This window comes from Marmota monax, unplaced genomic scaffold, assembly GCF_021218885.2.
Source record: "Marmota monax isolate L192 unplaced genomic scaffold, Marmota_monax_Labrador192_F-V1.1 WCK01_AAM20220418_F8-fsc00346, whole genome shotgun sequence".
Lineage (NCBI taxonomy): Eukaryota > Metazoa > Chordata > Mammalia > Rodentia > Sciuridae > Marmota > Marmota monax.
In genome coordinates, this window is record NW_026692698.1 from 385,388 (window position 1) to 408,333 (window position 22,946).

Here is a 22,946-nt window from a genome sequence, read left to right on the forward strand (position 1 = left end):
CCACACACAGACATTTAAGCCTGGCATTAGATAAGACATTGAGGAACAGAGGGGAAAGAAATTCAACAATGGGGAAAGATCGATGGCAGGAGATTGAAAAAAAAAAAACAGGAAAGAAGCTCTGAGAGGATGTACTTTCAAGGAAGACAAGAGTTCAAGGAAATTTAAGTGAATCCAGAGGAAAGGCTGTCTTAAAGATGGAGTATGAAAAACTTGTGATTAGCAAACAGCTGACTGAAGTTGATTTTTTGCCTTAGAGGAAGGATGTGACAGTCATTGTGTAATAGTCTTCTAAAACTTGATAGGCTTTCAAATATGGGTCCCTATCTGTCTTGCCAGGAAAGCAGAGAAAAATAGGAAGCAGAGAAAAGAGAAGGTGATGGGGATCTCTCCAAGACACTGCTTCTCAAGAAAATTGTAATGAAGTCAAGTTGTGTCTTCTCTTTAATATGAGACATAAAATTTGCATTTTTGCCCTTCATTATTTTGTTTAGGCTAGTAAAGCAGGATTGATGATGCTTTTGCCAGGCATACAAAATTGTCAGCACCAGTTTTTAATCTAAGATATCTCCCTCATTATACTTCAGTCTCCATAGGATTCCATCACCCACCCACGGGAGAATTGAAAAACCGGTTTTCCGGGTTCTTCCTGATAGGATTCTGGTTATTGGCAAACTACCTGGGGTCCCTACTCCTTTTTAAGAGAAAGGCAAAAAAGGTGAAAATTATTGACCTTTGAAAAAGGCGTTTTTAAAAAATAATAGGCATCATTTTACATTAAAAAACATAATTCTAACAAATTTGAGGAACTGAAAATCCCTAAGCGGTTAAAGTGATTGAAGAAATAACTTTCACAACATATGGTCTTCTGGTGTTTTTTCAATTACTTTGAGAAAAATAAACCCTGGGTGGTTGCTGGAACAAATGGACCCTGTTGTTTTTTTGTTTTTTGTTTTAGTGGTGCTAGGATTTGAAGTTAGGGCTTCACATAGTGGTGGACAAGGACTCCACCACTAAGCTGCATTTCTAGTCTAGACGTGTACTTTCCATATTTAAGAACACGAGACTCTTAATGCTCTACTAACAAATCTACATTAAGCAAGTCAACCCCAGTATGGGGCACAAAAAGTTTTTTTAAAAAAACAAACATTTTTTGTTTGCTTCTTAAAAAAAAATTATATATATATATATAAATTATAGATGGACACAATACCTTTATTTATTTTTGTGAGTTGCTGAGGATTGAACCCAGGAGGCAAGCGCTCTACCACTGAGCCATCCCAGCCCTTGCTTGCTTTTTTATGTGGTACGAGGATCGAATCCAGTGCCTCACTCATCAGTGCTAGACAAGCGCTCTACGAATGAGCTACAACCCAAGCCCTCAAAAAGTTCTTAAATCATGTCTCCCTTTCCTTCATGCTACTTCCCTCAAGGAGAAAAAGGTGTGAATCAATCGTCTGCAAAATAAAAAAAGGGCAGTCAGGTTGTCTGAAGGATAAGGGTTAGGGAGAATGGACTCTGAAGGGCTCAGAAACCCAGGGCTCCGAGCACCCACACCGCTAGCCCTCCTAGTACCCAGCGCCCCAGGCCCCACACCACCCGCGCTGTCAGCTTTGCCCCGGCCGATCTTCACTGCTAGGAATCACAGCGCAGGTACCAAGATGGCGCCACCAGGCTGAGGCTCGTCCGCACCCCAGCGATTCCGCACTGCGGCAGCCCCGGCGAGGCGGCACCCTATTGGTCAATAGCGATGAAGTCATCGTGGAGGCGGGGGCTGGCGGGGGCGCAGGGGCGGGGTTTTCTGACGCACGCACGTCGAGGTGCTGCTGCCCGGAGCCGCGGAGGCTGTGAGCTTTCTTGGTTGCGGCGGCGGCTGGGCCGGCAGCCGAAGGTGAGCGGGGGTCATAAGTATAGTGCGTCCGGGAGCGGCCTTCGAGGAACGCAGGAAATCCTTCTAATATCCGCCTTCCTTGTGGAAGGAATTAGCAGGGATCTTGGGGCTCTGAGAGAAAATTGGGAATCATTCCTCACCTTGGGCACCCCTCCTATGGGCAAAGGGACCAGAGATTCACTGTCCTTTGAAAGACCTGAATTACTTCCCCGATTTAAGGAGTTAGAGGGACTGAAGGTTTTTGGGGTAGCCAGAAGAATTGTGGGGGGTGCTTGATGAAGGGTCCCCTAGTTTGGGGATTCCTGCCCTTTTTCTCCCTTACCCGGGAGATAGGTGTGCCTGGGTCCAGAGAATTCCTCCTTTCTCACTGGGTAGGAAAAGGAAATGAAGCAGGTGAATAATACCTTGGTGGAAGCCAGGACTGGATGACTGCCGTGAATTCCTTGGAGGCAGGGCACGAGGGTCGCCTTATTATCTTTTGCAGAATTGCTCTCCATATTTCATTTTGCGACCCAAAGAAACCACTTGGGCCTAATTCGTTTTCTGTTTGACTCTAGAGGGATAGAGATTCTAGGGAGACTTGTATTCATTAAAGAACAAGAAGAGGGAGGCCACTCATTGGAGGCTATCGTTAATGGCAGCCCCTTAATTATATACTGAGCAGGCATAGTTTTATGTGTTTCGAGGTTGTGGGAATATATCCTATTAAGCGGGATGGGGTGGGGCTGGTAACAGCTGATTTGGATGATTCAGGTACACACAGTCTTAAAATCAACCCACATAGTCTCTTGAGAAATCCTTGCTTATATTGGAGTGTGTGTGTGTGTGTATGTATGTGTATGTGTGTGCGTGTGCGTGTGGGCGTGCGAGTTTGCTGCCTTGAACATGAAATGCAGAAAGGGTTTTGTCCTTCAGTTTCTCAAAATGTCTCCCAGCCTTCCAGAATAGTGACTCTTCCTTTGATGTCAGTCTCACTTATCAATAGGGAATACGATGACCTTATGGTACTAAAAATAGTGTATGTTTTGCTGCGGTTAGATACTGTAGAGTCCAGTGCTTCACGTAAGCTGATTCAGAGTAAATAATTTCACTTTCAGGACCACTGATAGCGCCAATTGTCTTTCATACTCGGCAAGTGTTTTCCCCAAAAGGAAACATTTATTGGCTTTTGTGTGAGAAAATTTGACTGGAAGAATGTAATTATCTCGAAGATGGAGATGAGAAATAGAAAGCTGCAGAGGTGGAAAGCTTTTTCTCTGTGGCTTGTTAAAATTGCTTTGTCATTGCAGATGTGTTCCTGTTATGCTTGATTTGATGAGCTTAATATGCAGTCTCTCTTTGTTAGATAATAGTTAATTGGATTCCATAGTGGGGGAATGGTATTTTCAGAGGAGTTTGGAAGGTTAAACCCCTTATATAGCTCCAGCTTTAGGATAATGATGGAGCTTTGGCCTAATGGGCATTGTCAGTAGAGGGGAGAAAACTTGTCACAATACAGACGTCTTTTATAAAAGGGCAATCAAGGGTTGGGTGTATGGCTCAGTGGTAGAGTACTTGCATAGCATGTGCGAGGCCCAAGGTTTGATTCCTAGTCACAAAGGAAATTAAAAAAAATTAATCAAAGTTTCTTCTATTTGTTTCCTGCTCAACAAAACAAAAACTGAGCAGTGTGAAATGTCACTGCCTCATATTATATCCAGGATATTTAAAGAGCTGTTTGGAGTTCCCAGTTCCTGTCTTTAATCCGAATGCATTCTTATGTATTAGGTTGCCCAAAATATTGTCATTTAATCTTGATGTTGACTGCAGAGGATGTGACTTTACATCTGACACTGCAGATGTCAGATTCAGTAACTGCTTTTGCAATTTTCCATTCTCTCTCTTTTTTTTTTTTTTTTTTTTTTTTTTACAGTACTAGAATTTAAGGGTGTTTTTCCATTGAGCTACTTCCCCAGTGCTTTTTATTTTTTGAGATAGGTTCAGGCAAGTTGCTGAGGCTGGTCTTAAACTTTCTCTATCTTCCTGCCTCATCCACCATACCAGGCTTCTCTTTTCCATCTTTCTGAGTAAGATATCAAAACAGTTGTTAAAAACCTGTCAGCACTGGCTGAAAGAAATAAAATTCAAAACAAAAGAGCATCTCTTGGGTATTGTTTTTAGGTGATTTCCAAAGTCATATCATTTTCTCTCTTCCCTCAGGTTGGAACAGAAGCCAGAGACTCAGTTGACTACTTTCTGCAACCATGGGGGAGCTTTTCCGGAGTGAGGAGATGACGCTCGCCCAGCTATTTCTACAGTCAGAAGCTGCTTATTGTTGTGTCAGTGAATTAGGAGAACTTGGAAAGGTTCAGTTTCGTGATGTAAGTAGTTGTGGGGCTGCTTCTTGATTACTACTGTATTCAATTTTTCTTGTCATAGCCAATAACTCTTATCATGAGTGATTTGTTTTTTTATTTTCAAATTATCATTTTAGGCTGGGTGCAATGGTGCACGTCTGCAGATCCAGCTATTTGGGAGGCTGAGGCAAGAGGATTTCAAGTTTGAGGCCAGTCTGGGCAATTTAGTGACCCTGCCTCAAAATAAAAGAATACAGAAGGCTGTGGATATAGCTCAGTGGTAGACCCTGGGTTCAATTCCTAGTACCCCCTCCCCCCCCCCAAAAAAAAAAAAAAAGAACCGCCTTACTGGTAGAATGTGTGCTTCAAGTTGTCTTTTCAGAGATGAGAATGTTTTGTGCCAATCCTTCCATGCTTTTGCTAGTTCCTCTTTTGAGAAGTATCCTAAACACTCTCAAAGTAATTGTTGGGATGCCAGAAGAGTAAACCTACTAGCCTGTTATAGCATTTTCAAGGTTTTCACTTTGCTTTTGGGCTCTTTAATACACATAGCAAGATATTTTTAAAAAAATTGTTGTCATTCTTCATACAATAGGACTTCTTTAAATAAAAAAAATCAGAGGCATTAGATATAAGGGTATAGCTAAGCACATACCGATAATCCATTATTTTGAGTACTTGGAGATGATATCAAAAGAAAATGGACAGGCTTAGGGATATAACTTATTAGTAAAGAGAACACTTGCCTAGCATGTGTGAGGCCCTGGGTTCCATCCCCAGCAAACAAACACATGCAAAACGGACAGTCTAAGAGTAAAAAATGTATGCCCCAAGGGCCTTATAATCTGATAAGGAAGACATAATACACACCACTAAAAGGAGGGAGAAGTTAATAATTCAGTACTCCCAGACTCTGATCCTCCTGTTACACTGGTCTCAAAGCTCCATGTACTTCTCTTTCATAATATTTATTGTGGTCATGATTTTATATTTATCAGTGGGAGTAGGTGATTTAAGTCTTAAAAATTTTTTTTTTTTTTTTAATTTAAGTCTTTCTCTTCTATTATCTAAGCACCATGAAGACAGGGGCATTCTTTTTGTTCATTAGGGTATTTTATTTTGTACTGGGGTGCTTAACCATTGAGCCACATGCCCAGCACTTTTTATTTTTTATTTTGAGACAGGGTCTTGCTAAGTTGCTTATGACTTCACTAAATTGCTAAGGTTAGTCTCACATTTGCAATCCTTCCTGCCTTACCTTCCCAGATTACTGGGATTAAAGGCATGTATCACCATGCCCAGCTCATTATTATCTTTTTTTTAAATATTTTTTTAGTTATACGTGGACACAATATCTTTATTTATTTATTTTTGTTTATTTTTGTGTGGTGCTGAGGATTGAACCCAGTGCCTCACCTGTGTGAGGCAAGCGCTCTGCTACTGAGCCACAACCCCAGCCCTCATTATTATCTTTGATGGCTGTATCCAAGGTACAATCAATATTTGTTGAGACAAATGGATGAATGAAAGAGCAGTGATCACAAAGGGATAGAAGGAATCAATATAGGCTTCCTGGAATTAGCAAGCTTTCAAATTCTCAATCTGAGCCGAAATTGGACAAATATAATCCAGTGACTTCATTCTTCATTCTCTTTGAAGCATTTTGAACCATTTTTCTTTAACTGTTCTCCTTGATTGATTCCTTTTCTTACTTTTCTGATGGACTTTTTATCTTCTAGCCTTTCTTTGATCCTACCTGTCCCTAATATAGGTTCAGTGTTCCCCAAGATCTCTGCTGTCTCTGGGTAAGCGTCTCTGACCCCAAAACTTCCTTTATTTCTTTTGGTGATCTCTCTAGTCTTAAATATTACATCTTTATTCAGTGAGTCCCAGAATCTACATCTCTGGCCCTTAGTTCCCAGACACCATCCCTGCTTTTACAACGCTCCAAGATTATTGTCCTCCTGTAATTCTGTTTCTCAAGATCACTAGGTCTAATTCTTAGTACCTTACTTTTTTTTTTTTTAATAATTTTTAAAAAAATATTTATTTTTTAGTTTTAGGTGGACACAATATATTTTATTTTTATGTGGTGTTGAGGATCGAACCCGGCGCCCTGCGCATGCCAGGCGAGCATGCTACCACTTGAGCCACATCCCCAGCCCTCAGTATCTTACTTTTTCACAAACTATTTCAGTATCATGACTTTCTTTTTTTTTAAACAATTTTTTTTTTTTTTAAAGAGAGAGAGAGAGAGAGAGAGAAAATTTTTTAAATATTTATTTCTTTTTTAGTTCTCGGCAGACACAACATCTTTGATTGTATGTGGTGCTGAGGATCGAACCCAGGCCGCATGCATGCCAGGGGAGTGCGCTACCACTTGAGCCACATCCCTAGCCCAGTATCATGACTTTCTATGTTCAATATTTTTTCAAGTTTTGTTTTCTTCTTCTTTTTTTAATGTATATTCATTTACAACAATGTTTGTGTAAATTTTATTGAGGTACAATTAATATACAGTAAGATTTGCCAATTTTGTATGTGTGCATGTTATGCTGGGGATTGAACCCAGGGCCTTGTGCATGCTAGAAAATGCTCTACCAACTGAGCAATATCCTCAGCTCTGATTTCTTCTTTTATAAATCTTTTTTTAGTTGTAGATGGACTCAGTAACTTTTATTTACTTATTTATTTTTATGTGGTGCTGAGGATCCAACCCAGTGCCTCACACGTGCTAGGCAGGCCCTTTATCACTGAGCCACAACCCCAGCCCTTCTTCAAGTTTTCTAGACTTGGAACATAAGTGAAACCTGTTTTATACTTAATTTGCATTTTTTTTCTCCAGTTCTATTGTGTCTCCTTTCTTTCTTTCTTTCTTTCTTTTTTTTTTTTTTAGAGAGAGAGAGAGAGAATTTTAATATTTATTTTTTAGTTTTCGGTGGGCACAACATCTTTGTATGTGGTGCTGAGGATCGAACCCGGGCCGCACGCATGCCAGGCGAGCGCGCTACCGCTTGAGCCACATCCCCAGCCCCATCTTTCTTTCTTTTTAAAAATTTTTTGGTAGGGGTGGTACTGGGGATTGAACTCAGGGGCACTCAACCACTGAGCCACATCCCCAGCCCTATTTTGTATTTTATTTAGAGATAGGATCTCACTGAGTAGCTTAGCTACTCACCTTGGCTAAGGCTGACTTTGAACTCTAGATCCTCCTGCATCAACCTGAGGAGCCATTGGGATTACAGGCGTGCACAGCCATGCCTGGTTCCTTTCTATTATTTTCTATTATCTATTATCTTCTTATCTTTTACTTAAATTGTATTTCAGTCATACAAAGAAAGTATAGAGCCAGGCATGTTGGTGCATGCCTGTAATCTCAACAGTTTCAGAGGTTGAGACAGGAGGATTGCAAGTTTAAGGCCAACCTGGGCAATTTAGTCAGACCCTGTCTCAAAATAAAAAGGACTGGAGATGTAGCTCTGTGGAAAAGCCCCCCTGGGTTCAATTCCCAGTATTTAAAAAAAAGTACCTATATCAAACATGATCAAATTTCAGAAACAATGTTTTTTTGTTTTTTCATACTAGAACATGAACCCAAGGCCCCCAGTGTGCTAGGCAAGAGATCTACCATAGATCTACATCTTCAGTTCTGTCTCAAATAAATTATGAAAGGGCTGGGGATATAGCTCAATGAAAGAGTGTTTGCCTAGTGTGTGAGAAGCCCTGGGTTTCATCTCCAGCACCTACAACAGCAAATTGGAATAATAAACTGACAACATACTATCAAATAATGTTTTTATGAGCCAGGCATGATGGCACATGTCTGCAATCCCAGCAACTTGGGAGGCTGAGATGAAGATTGCAAGTCGAGGCCAGCCTCAGCAAATTAGCAAGACCCTAGGCAACTTAGTGAGATCCTGTTTCAAAATAAAAAATAAAAAAGGACTGGGGATGTGGCCCAGTGGTAAAGAAGAGTGGAGTGGATTTTTCTTTGTTTCTTTCTTTTATTTGATTCTGTGGAGGGAACCTAGGATCTTTCTCATGTTAGGCAAGTGCTGCTGAGCTACACCCAGCCCTGTTTTTACATTTTCTTTTTTGTCTGAATTAATAGAAGATGTATAGATTTCATATCTACTTCATCATTCATTCTATTGTGGTGTGTGCATCATGAGCCTCTGCAAAACTGCACTGAAGGGCTGGGGATGTAGTTCATTGGTAGTGCTTGCCTAGCGTGCTCAAGGTTCTGGGTTCAATCTCCAGCACTGCAAAATAAATAAAAGAAAATTTCACTGAATACTCATGAAAAAATGAGAATGTTGTCTTTGTGTTATCTTTGTGCTGCTCTAGGGCTTATAATTAAGAAAGGGCATTGCTGAGTATTGTGTGCATCTTTGTTAGATGTTGTCATAGTGTATTTCCCAATGGAAGTATCTTCCTGGTCACATTCCTATTAGTGCTGTCATTCCACAATTATGTCAAAACTTCTATGTTTAGTCTTAAATTTTCCAATGTGATGGGTATAAAATGGTATCTTGTAGTTTTTTTTTTTTAATATTTATTTATTTATTTTAGTTTTCGGTGGACACAACATCTTTGTTTGTATGTGGTGCTGAGGATCGAACCCGGGCCACATGCATGCCAGGCGAGCGTGCTACCGCTTGAGCCACATCCCCAGCCCCATATCTTGTAGTTTTTAATTTGCATTTTCTGCATTGGTACAGTTGATATCTTTTTATCTGTTTGTTGGACATATGGGCTTCCTCTTGCATGAAATATGTGTTCATATCATCTATTTGGGTTTTGTGTGTGTGTGTGTGTGTGTGTACACCAGAGATTGAGCCCCCACAGGCGCTTTACCACTGAGCCACATCCTTAGCACTTATTTATTTATTTATTTTTAATTTTTGGTACTGGGGATTGAACTCGGGGGCACTCAACCACTGAGCCACATCCTCAGCCCTATTTTGTATTTTATTTAGACAGTCTCACTGAGTTGCTTATTAGCACTTCGCTTTTTGCTGAGGCTGGCTTTGAACTCTTCAATCCTCCTGCCTCAGCCTCCTGAGCTGGGATTACAGCTGAGTGCCACTGTGCTTGGCTCTTTTTTTTTTTTTAAGAGAGAGAGAGAGAGAGAGAGAGATAATATTTATTTTTTTTAGTTCTCGGCGGACACATCTTTGTTTGTATGTGGTGCTGAGGATCGAACCCGGGCCACATGCATTCCAGGCGAGCGCGCTACCACTTGAGCCACATCTCCAGCCCTGCGCTTGGCTCTTAGCCCCCCCCCCCTTTTTTAAAATAAATTTATTTTGTTTATTTATTTATTTTTTTTTTTTATGTGGTGCTGAGGATCGAACCCAGTGCCTCACACATGCAAGGCAAGCGCACTACCACTGAGCCACAACTCCAGCTCCCTCTTAGCCCCTTTTTTGTATCTTATTGGTACCACAAAGTGAACCCAGGGATGGTTAACCACTGAGCCGCATCCCCAGTTCTTTTTTAAAGACAGGATTTTACGAGTTGCAAGTGCTTTGCTAAATTGCTGAGGCTGAGTTTGTATTCGCAGTCCTCTTGACTTCGCTGGGATTATAGGTGTGCACTACTGTATCTGGCTTCATCTGCTTGTTTTTTAGTTGAATTGCTTGACTTTTGCTTATTCACTTTTGGGATTTGTAAAAACAAGTTTTTCATGTATTCTGAATTCTTTACTCCTAATTTCTTTCCAGGCTGTGACTTTACTTTTCTTTTTCCTCTATTTATTTGTTTATTTTTTATATTTTGGTACTGGGGACTGAACTCAGGGGAACTTTACTACTGAGCTACATTCGTAGCCCTTTTTAATTTTTAATTTTGGGACAGGGTCACATTAAGTTGCCGAGGCTGGCCTCGATTTTAAAATCCTCCTGCCTCAAACCTCCTGAGTTGTTGGGCTTACAGATGCACTGACTTTGGCTCTGGACATTCAGAGATTTTTTTTTTTTTATACCAGGAATTTAACCCAGGGGTGCTTTTTCACTGAGCCTCATCCCTAGTCCTTTTTTTTTTTTTTTTGAGACAGTTACTTGCTAAATTGCTTAGGCCCTTGCTAAGTTGTGAGACTGGCCTCAAACTTGTGAACCTCCTGCTTAGTTTCCCAAGTCACTGGGTTTTACAGGAGTGTGCCACCATGCCTGGCTCTACATTTTTTTGATAGCCACAGTCCAATGATCACATTAAAGAAATTTAATGTTAATGCAGTTTCCTAATGTGCAGTCATTCTGATTGCCCCAGTTGTTCCAAATAATGCCCTGTGAAGCTAGGTTCAAGGTGCTTGTTGTGATTTTTGTTTTTAGACCTGTGTTGGTAGAATGAGGAAGGAGTGAGAAACAAAGGGTGGAATTATCAATAATAACCACTTACAGGGACACAGCCACATCAATGTTTATAACAGCACAGTTCACACTAGCTAAACTGTGGAGCCAACCTAGATGCCCTTCAGTGGATGAATGGATAAAATAAAATGTGGCATATATACACAATGGAATATTACTCAGCAATAAAAGAGAATAAAATCATGGCATTTGCAGGTAAATGGATGGTGTTCGAGAAGATAATGCCAAGTGAAGTTAGCCAATTCCCCCAAAACAAATGCCAGTGTTTTCTCTGATATAAGGAGGCTGACTCATACTTGGTAGGGAGGGGGCGCATGGGAGGAATAGATGAATTCTAGATAGGGAAGAGGGGAGGGAGGGAAAGGGAGGAGACAGGGGATTAGCAAGGGTGGTGGAATGTGATGGACATCATTACCAAAAGTACACACAAATTGGGTGTCAACCTACTTTATATACAGAGATATGAAAAATTGTGGTATATATGTGTAATAAGAATTGTAATGCAAAAAAACTCCTACGAAGTACATGTATAAGACATGAATTGGCGTGAATGTACTTTATATAAAAGATATGAAAATTTGTGCTCTATATGTGTAATAAGAATTGTAATGCATTCCGCTATTGTATACTTAAAAAAAAATAAAATCAATTAAAAAAAGAACCACTGAAAGGACTGGTGAGGAATAGCCAAGGAGAAATCCAGTCTACTTCTCACATTCTACACAAGTGTAGCTTGGGGTTTGGTCTTTTACAGCATTAATATTTTTGAGGAGTCCAGTCCATTTATTTTAGAGACAGCCCCTCAGTTTGGAGTTGTCTAAGTGTTTCCACAGAATTTGTTTTAAAAGTTAAACATTTTTTGGCAAGAACACTACATAAAACGAGTGCCCTTTTCAATATGTTAGAAGGCACACAATGTCCTTCTGTTTAGTGAAGATAAATTTGATCACTTGATTAAGGTATTGTTTGCTAGATTTCTTCATTGTAAAGGTTTCTTATTCCCTTTGTGATTAAGAAATAAAATGGGGTGATACTTTGAGACTGAATATACTATTCTCCAAAACCTTTTTAATCTTTAAGTAGTTTTTGTATCCCTTGACCAAACCTGTCTTGTATTAGTGATTATGTTGGTACTTACAAAAATGACTTTCTAATTCTGTTTTTTCCTGTTCTTTTTTTTTTCTTTTTGCAGTACACTTTTCTATATTTTCTTGCAAAATTTATTTAAAATGTATTTGTTTATGTAGTGATCTGTTTGGACTTTATTATTTTTTTGTATTGAGTGAAGTAGGGATCTGATTTATTATTTTCCCATGTAAAAAACCAGTTATCTCAGAACTTTTTGAATAGTGTGTTATTTTATTACTCGTGACCTCTTCTCTAAAATATTAAGTTTCATACATATTTGCATCTGTTTTGGGTTTTCCTCTGGTCAGTTAGCTTGTTTTGTTTATTTCTATGCTTATAAAGCAATAATTTCATTGCCATAGCTTAATACTAAGGTTTGATATTGTATAGGATACAAGTTTTCCTACCTTATCTATCATAATTTTCTTGGCTATTCTGGCCCCTGTGCTCTTCCATAACAATTTTATTTATTTTTGGTACTGAGGATTGAAACTAGGTGTGCTTAACTACTGAGACACATCACCAGTCCTTTTAATTTTTTAATTTTTAATTTTGGGACAGGGTCTTTCTAAGTTACTTAAGGCCTTGCCAAATTGCTGAGGCTAGCCTTGAATTTGCAGTCCTCCTGTCTCAGCCTCCCAAGCCACTGGGATTGCAGGTGTGTGCCACTACACCTGGCTTCTGAGATTTTTGTCATAAGAAAGTAGGGCAAAATGCCATGTATCTGTCATTCCTATCTTATTCCTGAATTTAAGGGGATTATCTATCTATCTATCTATCTAAGTATGTATATATGCATGTGTATATATGTATATATGTGTATATGTGCATATATATATATACACACACACACGTATAATTTTTTTTTTCCCCCTGGGGATTGAACTCAGGGGAACTTGTTCAACATCCCTAGCCCTCTTTATTTTTTATTTTGAGACAGGGTCTCACTAAGTTGCTGAGGCTGACTTCAAACCTGTGATCCTCCTATTTTCAGCCTCTGGAGTTATTGGGATTATAGACGTGTGTCACTGTGCCTGGCTCCTTTGCCCATTTTACCTCCATTCCAGCTTTAGCTGGTGTGACTGGTCACAAGGCAGTTTTTTTTTTGTTGTTGTTTTTTGTTTTTTTTTTTGTGAATATGGATAGTTTTGATTAATGTTGTGTTATACAGTGACACAAAGTTAGGTTCTCAATTTGTAGTATGTTGTTACTTGTGAACAGAGGAAATAGATGCAGTATTTGAATGTTTGGTATTTTGTTCTTATTTCTCAGTTAAATCCAGATGTGAATGTTTTCCAGCGAAAATTTGTGAATGAAGTTAGAAGATGTGAAGAAATGGATCGAAAACTTCGTATGTGCCTATTGGTCTTGTATGATGTTCTTCTAATGAATCGTTTATCTTAAATTAGAGATATTAGTCCTCTGAATAAAAGAATGAAAATACTATAGGAGAAAAATAAGAGAAAAAAAATTTGTGATCATGTTTTTTTTTTTTTTTTTTTTTTTTTTAGAATTTTAGTATTTATTTTTTTTTAGTTTTCGGCAGACACAACATCTTTGTTTGGATGTGGTGCTGAGGATCGAACCCAGGCCGCACACATGCCAGGCGAGCGCGCTACCGCTTGAGCCACATCCCCAGCCCATGTGATCATGTTTTAAGATGAATTTCTTTTATACATACAGATTATGTGGAGTTTGGGCTAGGTAGTGCTTACTGGAAACCTGTTCTAATGACAGGCTGTAAGCCAAAAACACTGTGATTATTGTGGGATTTTTTTTTTTTTTTTTTAACATTTCTTTAGTTGTAAATTGAACTTTTTATTTTATTTTCATTTATTTATTTATTTATTTATTTTTATGTGGTGCTAGGATCGAACTCAGTGCCTCATACTTGCAAGACAAATGCTCTACCACTGAGCTACAACTCCAGCCCTTTTATTTTATTTATTTATTTATATGTGGGGCTGAGGATTGAACCCAGGGCCTCACACATGCCAGGCAAGTGCTCTACCACTGAGCCACAACTCCAGCCCCTATTGTGGGATTTTAATAACATAACTACATTACAGAATTCTGAGCGGTAAGACTCAGCATTATCAATTTTAGGTATCAGAAGAGCTACCTTTTAAGGTGAACTATTTATGAGAAAGGAAACTAACATGAAGTTCCTGTTGAGGGCTAGGGTACTAATGAATGAATGAATGAATACTTTGTTTCATTCATTTCGAACTACATTCCTTCAATGTAGGTGTTACCTCATTTAATAATTGAGGAGACTAAAGATCAGAGTGGTTTAGTGACTTGCCCAAGAAAATAAGTAGTTGTGATGGAATCAGTATTTTAAATCAGGTTGTTACCCAGGTTCTTGCCATTTTACCAAGTCAGATTACAGTTAGCTGATAGGGGGAATTTGGTCCCCACTTTAAAAAAAAAAAAAGTTGGTAATTATTCCCTGAAATATTCTTTTCTCTTATGGTGTTTTTTTGTTTTGTTTTTAAATATTTATTTTTTAGTTGTAGTTGGACACATACCTTTATATTATTTATTTTTACGTGGTGCCAAGGATCGAATCCAGGGCCTCACACATGCTAGGCAAGTGCTCTACCACTGAGCCACAACCCCAGCCCTCTTTTGGTGTTTTAAGTCTTTTACGTTTTATTTTTATTTTTATGCTTAAAACTGGCCTGATTATTTTAAACAAATCATACACACACACACATTTATTTATTTATTTTAGTTGTAGATGGACACAATACCTTCATTTTTATTATTTATTTTTATGTGGTGCTGAGGATTGAACCCAGTGCCTCACATTTGCCAGGCAAGTGCTCCACCTTTGAACTACAGCCCCAGCCCTTTAGAAAACCCTTTTGATCTAGAGTTATTTCACTGTAGTGTGTTATCAAATACTTAGTTGTACTCTTCTTCTGGGGCTCTCCTTGGCCTATTATGGTATCTGAAACAGAACCACCATACTTGGAGATACAGTTGCATAGTGTGGAGAGTCAAAGTTGGTTAATTCCAGTTTTTAAGATTCAAAGGGGGAAAGAAAGCAGTTGTGAACTAACCATCCTTTTTGGGGTGGTGTTGGAGAATGTGAAGTACAAGAGAGGGGTATGGAGAAAAAAGGTGCTTCTTTATATGAAGGTTCCTTCTTCTTAGAATGAAATTCTTTGTAATCAAGTTTTGGCCCTCCCACCCCCAGTAGTGGCAATTCCAGGCATGCAGCTGGACATGAATTTTTTTTTTTTCTTTTTCTTTTTTTTTTTTACTCTATCATTTTAGGATTTGTTGAGAAAGAGATAAGAAAAGCTAACATCCCAATTATGGACACTGGCGAAAATCCAGAAGTGCCCTTTCCCCGGGACATGATTGACTTAGAGGTAAACAATTTTAAGAAAGCCAGATAAGTTTCTTTCTACTTAAATGCCAAAATTAATTTCCTGAGTTGGTAATTCTTGCTAACCTTGTGAGCATTGTCTATGGATTTTAAGTTTCCTGAAGATGGGATTGAAGTGAATTCTCTTTTTTATGGTATCAAATAGTATTTCAGACAGCATCATATGCTACTAATGAAATGTTCATTGGTTTCTTGAACACTTATTGGATTAATGGCAACTTGTCTTGTCACTTATTAACCTCATAGACTAAATGAATTGCCACTGGGTTTTTTTTGTAATATATTATCCATCTCAATTAACCAAGAAATTTACTGAGTGTACCATAGACTATATAGATAAAGAAAGACTTGTAAGCAAAAATTTGCAAAAAGAAAATGTAAGTCAGCATTTGCTTGATAAGTATAATACATCTTTTTTAAAAAATATTTATTTTTTAGTTGTAATTGGACACAATACCTTTATCTTATTTATTTTTATGTAATGCTGAGGATCAAACCCAGGGCCTTGCACAATGCTAGGCAAGCGCTCTACCACTGAGCCACAATCCCAGTCCAGTATAATGTATCTTTGTCCTATTGGTGTGGCAATAGTTCTTTGAGATAAATTCATTTAATGTCTTTTAGAGTAGTATATTAAACTTAGTTTGGGTTAATAGTTTTCTTTTTTCCCTCTAGGCCAATTTTGAGAAGATTGAAAATGAACTAAAGGAAATCAACACAAACCAGGAAGCTCTGAAGAGAAACTTCCTGGAACTGACTGAATTAAAATTTATACTTCGCAAAACTCAGCAGTTTTTTGATGAGGTCAGACTATTGTTTCTTTTAGTATTTGAGAAGCTGATATTATATACCTGCACAAGTGGGCCATATTTTTATTCCAATAATTATTTTAATTTGCTAATTTGGAAGCAATATCATTTTTGCATCCTGTTTTAGTTGAAGAAATGTCAGATTATGTTCCATTTTTCATGCAGTACACAGCCAACCATGATTTTGTATATTTTCATATTTTTGCAATTTTTCATCTTCAAGATGGGGAAAGGAACTCTAAAATCATGTATACACATAATTGAAATTTGGTATTATATTTATATATCATAAGGTAAGTATATTCTTAAGATTTAACTTGAAGAAATAAATATTTGGTTACAGACAAAATGATAACAAAAGTTTAATCTCTAAATCTTTTGGCACAGGTTTTTAGTGCTTTAGGTAACATGTCACACTGACTTTTCAAATTTTTCATGTGATATATGAAAATATTGGTAGGATGCTTGTTTGGCTTTTCAAATAAATGCAATTTCATTATGAGGAAAAAAAAATAAGTTCCTGGGTTAAATATGTAGATGACAGGTCTGGGGTTGTAGCTCAGCAATAGAGAGAGCACCTGCTTAGCATGTTTGAGGCACTGGGTTCGATCCTCCACACCACATAAAAATAAGTAAATAAAGGTATTGTGTCCAGCTACAACTAAAAAAAAATTTTAAAAAAAATATGTAAATGACTAAATTGTCAGATGACAGCTTGACAAGGGGACTCCTATGAAAGGACTTGAAGTCAGGCTTGTAGAAAGTTTCCTTCTTCAATTAAACCTAGGGAGGAGTCTTAGTTGCTCTCAACCTGAATATGTTTTTTTTTTGATAGACTAAAATATTGGTAACTCTCTTTTTGACAAGTGTCTTTGCCATAAGATTATTAGATGTTGATGGACCTTTATTTTATTCATTTATTTATATGCAGTGCTGAGAATTGAACCCAGGGCCTCACACATGCTAGGCAAGTGCTCTTACCACTGAGCCACAACTCCAGCCCCTCAGCTTTACTTTAAAATTTTTTTTTACAGGGGATTGAACACAGGAGTTTTGTAATACTAAGTTACATCCTCAACCATTTTTATTTTTAATATTCAGACAGGGTCTCTTAAATTGCCAAGGCTGGCCTCAAACTTGGATCCTCATGCCCCAGACTCTTGAGTAGCTGGGATTATAGGTGTGCACCAAAGTGCTCAGCTTTATTTTTAATTTCTGTCTTTTGAGAAGGGACAATTCTCTGTAGTTCTCTAGATTGAAGCAAGGGTTCTCCAACCAGCAGTAATAGCCTTACCTGGGATTTTGCCAGAAATACACTGTAATCCCAGCAATGCAGGTGGCTAAGGCAGGACAATTGCAGATTCAAGACCAACCTCAGCAATTTAGGAAGGCTTTGTCTCAAAAAATAAAATGGGCTGGGAAGATGTAGCTCATGGTAAAGTACTTCTGGTTAAATCCCAGTACAAAAGAAAGAAAGAAAACAAAAACATAAATGATCAGTCAAACCCAGACCTGTAGAGTTAAAAACCTTGGGGTGGGGCCTAGCCATCCTTTTTAATAAGGTGATTCTGAAGCATACTAGTTTGAAAACCATTAGTCTAGAGCAAATATGCCAAGGATGTGATACATTCCTCAGTAACCAAGGATTTGACTCAGAGAAGCTATTCTAATTGAAAAGATCTGTGGAGGCAAAGAATGGTGGAAAAGCTCATGTGAATTTAATTGCCTGGTCCTTCAAGAATCAGAATCTGGCTATATATCAATAGAGGTTTTGTGAGAATTTTCAGTCTGCTCACCATGTTGAGAATTTTGAGACTCGTGTAATGTCTTCCCCTAGTGTCCCCAATATCATTGCATTAGAGGGTGTGGGACTGTGTGATTTTCTCTTTTCAAGTGTTTAAGATCTTTTGCAACAGGCATGTGTATTAATGAACAAATTATGTGGAATTCCAGTATGCTCACCACCTAAACATTATTATATTCTTATTCATTAAATCTCTGAGCCTATAATGAGCACTTAATTAATCTTTGTGAAGTATAATTAGTCATTTTATGAAACATCCCTGAGCTAGTGCTCACTATGCTCACAGATGGGTGCTTTTCTAAACATGTCCAAGTGGCTGTCCACAAATCCAGTGTATATCTGGCCTCGTGGTCAAACCTCAACTACTTTTAGCATCATTTTGAGCTTATTTCTTTTACCTTCAGGTTATTTACCCCTTCTTGTAGGACCTTTACTTCACTTTTGGGATATTGTTGTGATATATGAAAATATCTTTCATGATCTCCAGAGTTTAAGGATTGAAGGAAGCTTCTTATTCTGTTGTTTTTTTTTTTTTAGTTTTTTAATTTTTTGTGGTGCTGAGGATTGAACCCAGGGGCTTGTGCATGTGAGGCAAGCACTCTACCAACTGAGCTATATCCCCAGCTCATTCTGGTTCATTTTGAGAGAAATTCTGAATAAAAACTCACAACTGGACAAATGAGCTCCCTTAAGGGAAGTAGTTATTTAAACTATTAATTTTTTTTCACTACTGGGAATTGAACCCAGGGCCTCACACATTCTAGACAAGCACTGTAGCACTGAGTTACATCCCCAGCCTTTTTTTCTTTTTTTTAATTTAACTTATTTATTTTTTGGGGCCAGGAATTGAACCCAAGGGTGCTTAACCACTGTGTCACATCCTCAGCCCTTTTTATTTTTTAATTTTGAGACAGGGTCTCACAAAGTTGCTGAGGCTGGCTTGAACTTGTGATCCTCCTGCCCTAGCCTTTGGAATAGCTGAGATTACAAATGTGTGTCATACCTGGCTAAATGACTCATTTTTTAAAGAAATAAAAATAAACCAAGAGAACCACTAGGAAAGATGACACACAATTTAAAAATTCTAAGTTAGGGGTTTAGGAATTTATTTTGTGCTTACTAAATCTGAACGTTAAATGCCCATCCTGAGAAAGCAGATTTATTGACCCTCATGACCTTCTTGACCTTTCCTTTCCATGGTGAGTTTGTTTCTCTTTCCTGTATATACAAAATTCTTTCCCTCCCATCTCTGAAAGTACTTTGAGCCCAAGGCCTTGGCCATGAGAGCTTCTCCCCCACCTTTGCCATCGGTTCCCCTTTCATTCCGAGCACCCTCGAAGCAATGCAGGAAGGCTTTTGGCAAAAATCTGCCTTTTCTCTCCCAGTGCACCGTCAGCACCTTGCCCATTCTTGCTACTATTTTGTAGCCTCAGTCAGATCCCTTTCCATAGACTTTGCCCTGCTGCTGCCAGGCCTCACATGGTGTTACATCTGTGCATGCAAGTGCACATTAAATAATGCAAAAGGTGAGCAAACTTGGGATCCTCAAATATTGAAAACTGAGATTTCATGAGATTTTCTTCCGTGCCTGAAATTGCAGTGTTTGCAAATGGCCTAAAACACTACTAATTATATACTCCTCTTCTTTTTTATAATTTGATGAATGTGGAATTAATAATTTACCATATTGAGTTAGCAGAAAATGGCTAAATCAGAGTGATTCTTTTCATATTTAGACATATGGGTTATAATTGGCAAGGTGTTTAGAAAGGAAAAGTAAATATATATTGAATAGTCTTATTATTTAAGTTGATTACAAATTCAACTTAGCCATTTCTTATCCAGAGCATTTAAAATGACTTGTTAATGATTATCCTTTTCTCAGTCTTCTTGCTTATGAAGAGCTGTAAGAGCTGGAGAGATTTCTCTGCATCTTTTACCATAAGCACCATAACATATGAGAACGTAAAGAAGACTGGAAAAGTAATGGTTAATGGCATGCAGATCCCCGTCTTCCTTTCCTTCTGAGTTTTCCATCCATCTGCTTTCTTTATTTTCCTTAACCATCTGCCATCTCCTTTGGGGCTTGGGTGAATACCTTAAGTGATGAAATGTAATTTCTTTCTTAATGTAGATGGAAGGTAAAAGTGTTTGCTCTTAGTAATTGATGTAGCTTGCCTGGATGTGCTGCTTATGCATAAATGCTATAGAAACAAAACTAAAGTTTGTTCTGCTACTTGTTTTAAGACATGGTTTTCAGCATTCTAAATGGGGAAAGAGTTACTCAGTAGAACATAGCAAATAATTTAGAGAAACATTGGTAATATTATTATTGTCATTAGGTTCTCTATGATTTAAGTTTTGGATGCCTAACAACATGCTTTCAGATATTATTTAAAATGCCCTTAGTTAGTGGTCTCATTATCCTAGTTTCCCATCAGGCATAATTTTATTTATGAATTTTAAACTTTCTGAGACTCGGTATTCTTAAATATGAAGTAGTGAAATTAGTGTTTAGAATATTGAGGTTTCTGCTTAATTTTAATTCTGTTGTTTTTATTCTTGGAGCCTCAGATATAGTCTTTGGAGTAGTCTGGCTGCTAAATGCTATTTGCTGTTCCGTCATTTGTCTTTAGGGTTACATGTGTTTTACTGTGTCTGATGTTTAGGGTTTACTTAAACCAGGTCCTGTGAACCACACAGGCACATAGGAGGGAGTCTTGTGAGTTGCAGTCTGTTTCACTGTTTTTTGCCAAAGGATAGACCAAGAACAAGTTGAAATGTTGTCATCTGATCCTTTAAAAAAGCTGTAGTCAGCCTATTTGGAATAGAAACAAAAGAATCCCCTCTACTTCCTTGTGATGGAACCAGTTGTTCCTACTATCTCATCTTAGTTTATAATCTCTGGTGTCCACCTTTTTTTTTTTTCCTTCTTCTTTTTTTTTTTTTTTCTTTTTTGTGGATTAGCCTTGATCCTTACTTCCCAAAACAGTTGCTTTCACTTTTTCAGACTTTTAGTCTTATCTGGTTTATACTTAGTATTCCTCCCTCCTTGTTGTATTTGTGGTCATATGACTTTATCAAGTGATAAAGTGGCATATGACATTTTTTGATAATGTTGAAGGATTAGAGTCAAATTGAAATTTGGAATTAAAATGATAGAGAAAAATTTTCCTTTTTGTTTTGTTTTGCTTTTGAAAGATTGTTCTGGCTACTTCTAGTCCTTTGGTCAAGCAATATGGAAGTTAAAGTTGGGGAGATTAAGCAGTGGAGAAGTTGATTGGACTTTATTTTTGAGGGCAGCTTCTCCTTTCTGATGGGAGTAAAGGGGCTGTCAGGATGAGGTGGATAGAGAGGTAAGGAGATAGAGACCTCCGTGTGGGAAGATCCTTCTCCTCTTTCATTGCATTGTATAAACTGTCATGGTGGAACTCATTTTAAATCTAACCAATTAAACCAGCCCAGGAGCTCTAGATTAGGTTATTACCTGTTACTTTTTCTGCACTTTACTTTTTTATTTTTTTAATGGTACTGGTGATTGAACCCAGGGTTGCTCTACCACTGAGCTGCATCCCCACCCCTTTTTATTTTTGAAACATGGTCTTGCTGAGTTGCCAAAGCTAGGCTGGAACTTGTGATCCTTCTGCCTCAGCCTCCTGAGTAGTTGGGTTTACAGGTATGTGCCATCATTTCACTTGATTCTTGAGTTATGTTCTCCAAGAATCATTCCACTGTAAAGCCTATATGAACCTTAAAAATATTGCTGGATTCCTAGTCAGAAAACAGGACCTTGAAATATGCAATGAAGGCACAGGCCTGCCCGGGTTTAAGTCCCATACTTTGGGGCATTCCACACGTGGCTGTGCTGTAAGTTTTCATATTCTGAATTTCTAAGAGTCTGGAAAGCTTAGACGTCTTGGAGATGCTCCTTCTTTCTTTCTCCAGATCGCACCATATTCAAGACAGTGACAGTTTCTCACTTGGAAAGAGACTCTTCACCTTCCACTTTGTCACATGGAGCAAATTCTAATTTGTAGCTGCCTAGAAATTAAATATTTAGAAGTGTGTGCCACACTTTTGTTCAAAAAGGAGAGAGATCTCAGCTTTTTGTCTACATGTAAAGCTATTTCCTGGCACTTTCATGGTTCATTCAGGGAAACATCAGAGAGAAAATGGTTTCCACCAAGTAACAGATTTATACGTGTCACCATCACTTAATGTTTTTCTTTTATTCCTTATTTCTGAAACCATTTGCCCGGATGCTTTCCTGGGGCAATTATGCTTTCTTTACCTCATGTTTATTTTCTTCCCTTGTTCTCTCTCTCTCTTTTTTTTTTTTTTTGGGTGTGTCTTATCTTTGGTGTCCCTTCTCCCATCTTTATTTTCTAAAAGTCTCCTGGTTCCTCTTCCCTGCATGCCACTAACTATTTTCATTAGATATTAATTGATTTGTGAATTCAGGCTGAATTGCATCATCAGCAGATGGCGGATCCAGACCTGTTGGAAGAGTCTTCGTCCCTGTTGGAGCCAAGTGAGATGGGAAGAGGCACGCCTTTAAGACTTGGGTAAGTACCACTTCAGCCTTACTCTCTCAGTGGGATCATGTTCATCTTTGCTGTTCAAAAGAGCAGTGAGGCTGGGGATTCATTTGCTACAAGGGTGTGTTCTCTCCTGATCCTGTTCAGAGGTGTTTCTGGGTGTTTTTGGATTCAGTTCCTGAGTTGTCTGTCAAACCTCTTCTGGTGCTGGAAGTAGTCAGGAATAAGACTCTGGCAGCCCATTTGACATGACAAAAGATAGTCTCCTGTGTTAAATCTTTGCCTTTCTCCCACTTTCCTTCTTTGTCTTAAAACCTTCCATCCCTTGACATGAAACAGAATTCCTAATCTGTTTTTTTTTTTTTTTCTGCCCACAGATTTGTGGCTGGTGTGATTAACCGAGAGCGTATCCCTACTTTTGAACGCATGCTTTGGCGAGTATGCCGAGGGAATGTGTTCCTGAGACAGGCTGAAATCGAGAACCCCCTGGAGGATCCTGTGACTGTAAGACAAGGAAATTGCATCCTGTGGAATAGGTCTTGTAAAGGGCACCCAGAGCCGTAGTATAACATTGTGTCTGTCATCTGAATCCCACCTTTCCACAGAGCATCCCTTATGTTTACCCCTGCTTTGATCTGAGAACTTGAAGGACTGCTCCTTTCCTCTGAT

The 22,946-nt window shown here is 38.4% G+C and overlaps 1 protein-coding gene across 6 annotated transcripts in view; it reads left to right on the forward strand.

The window, feature by feature from the left end:
• Positions 1-1,786: 1,786 nt before the first annotated feature.
• The window catches only part of Atp6v0a1 (ATPase H+ transporting V0 subunit a1), a 57,871-nt gene continuing 36,711 nt past the window's right edge, over positions 1,787-22,946 (forward strand). For 3 of the 6 annotated variants that reach the window (XM_058579946.1, XM_046446558.2, XM_058579948.1), the window contains exons 1-7: positions 1,787-1,891; positions 4,091-4,251; positions 12,999-13,077; positions 15,012-15,109; positions 15,802-15,930; positions 22,201-22,304; positions 22,655-22,781. In XM_058579946.1, coding sequence (XP_058435929.1) covers positions 4,135-4,251; positions 12,999-13,077; positions 15,012-15,109; positions 15,802-15,930; positions 22,201-22,304; positions 22,655-22,781 — 654 coding nt within the window. In that variant the 5' untranslated portion in view covers positions 1,787-1,891; positions 4,091-4,134. The remainder of the gene's footprint in view (positions 1,892-4,090; positions 4,252-12,998; positions 13,078-15,011; positions 15,110-15,801; positions 15,931-22,200; positions 22,305-22,654; positions 22,782-22,946) is intronic. The other 3 variants (XM_058579949.1, XM_058579947.1, XM_046446559.2) reach the window with 1 other exon arrangement.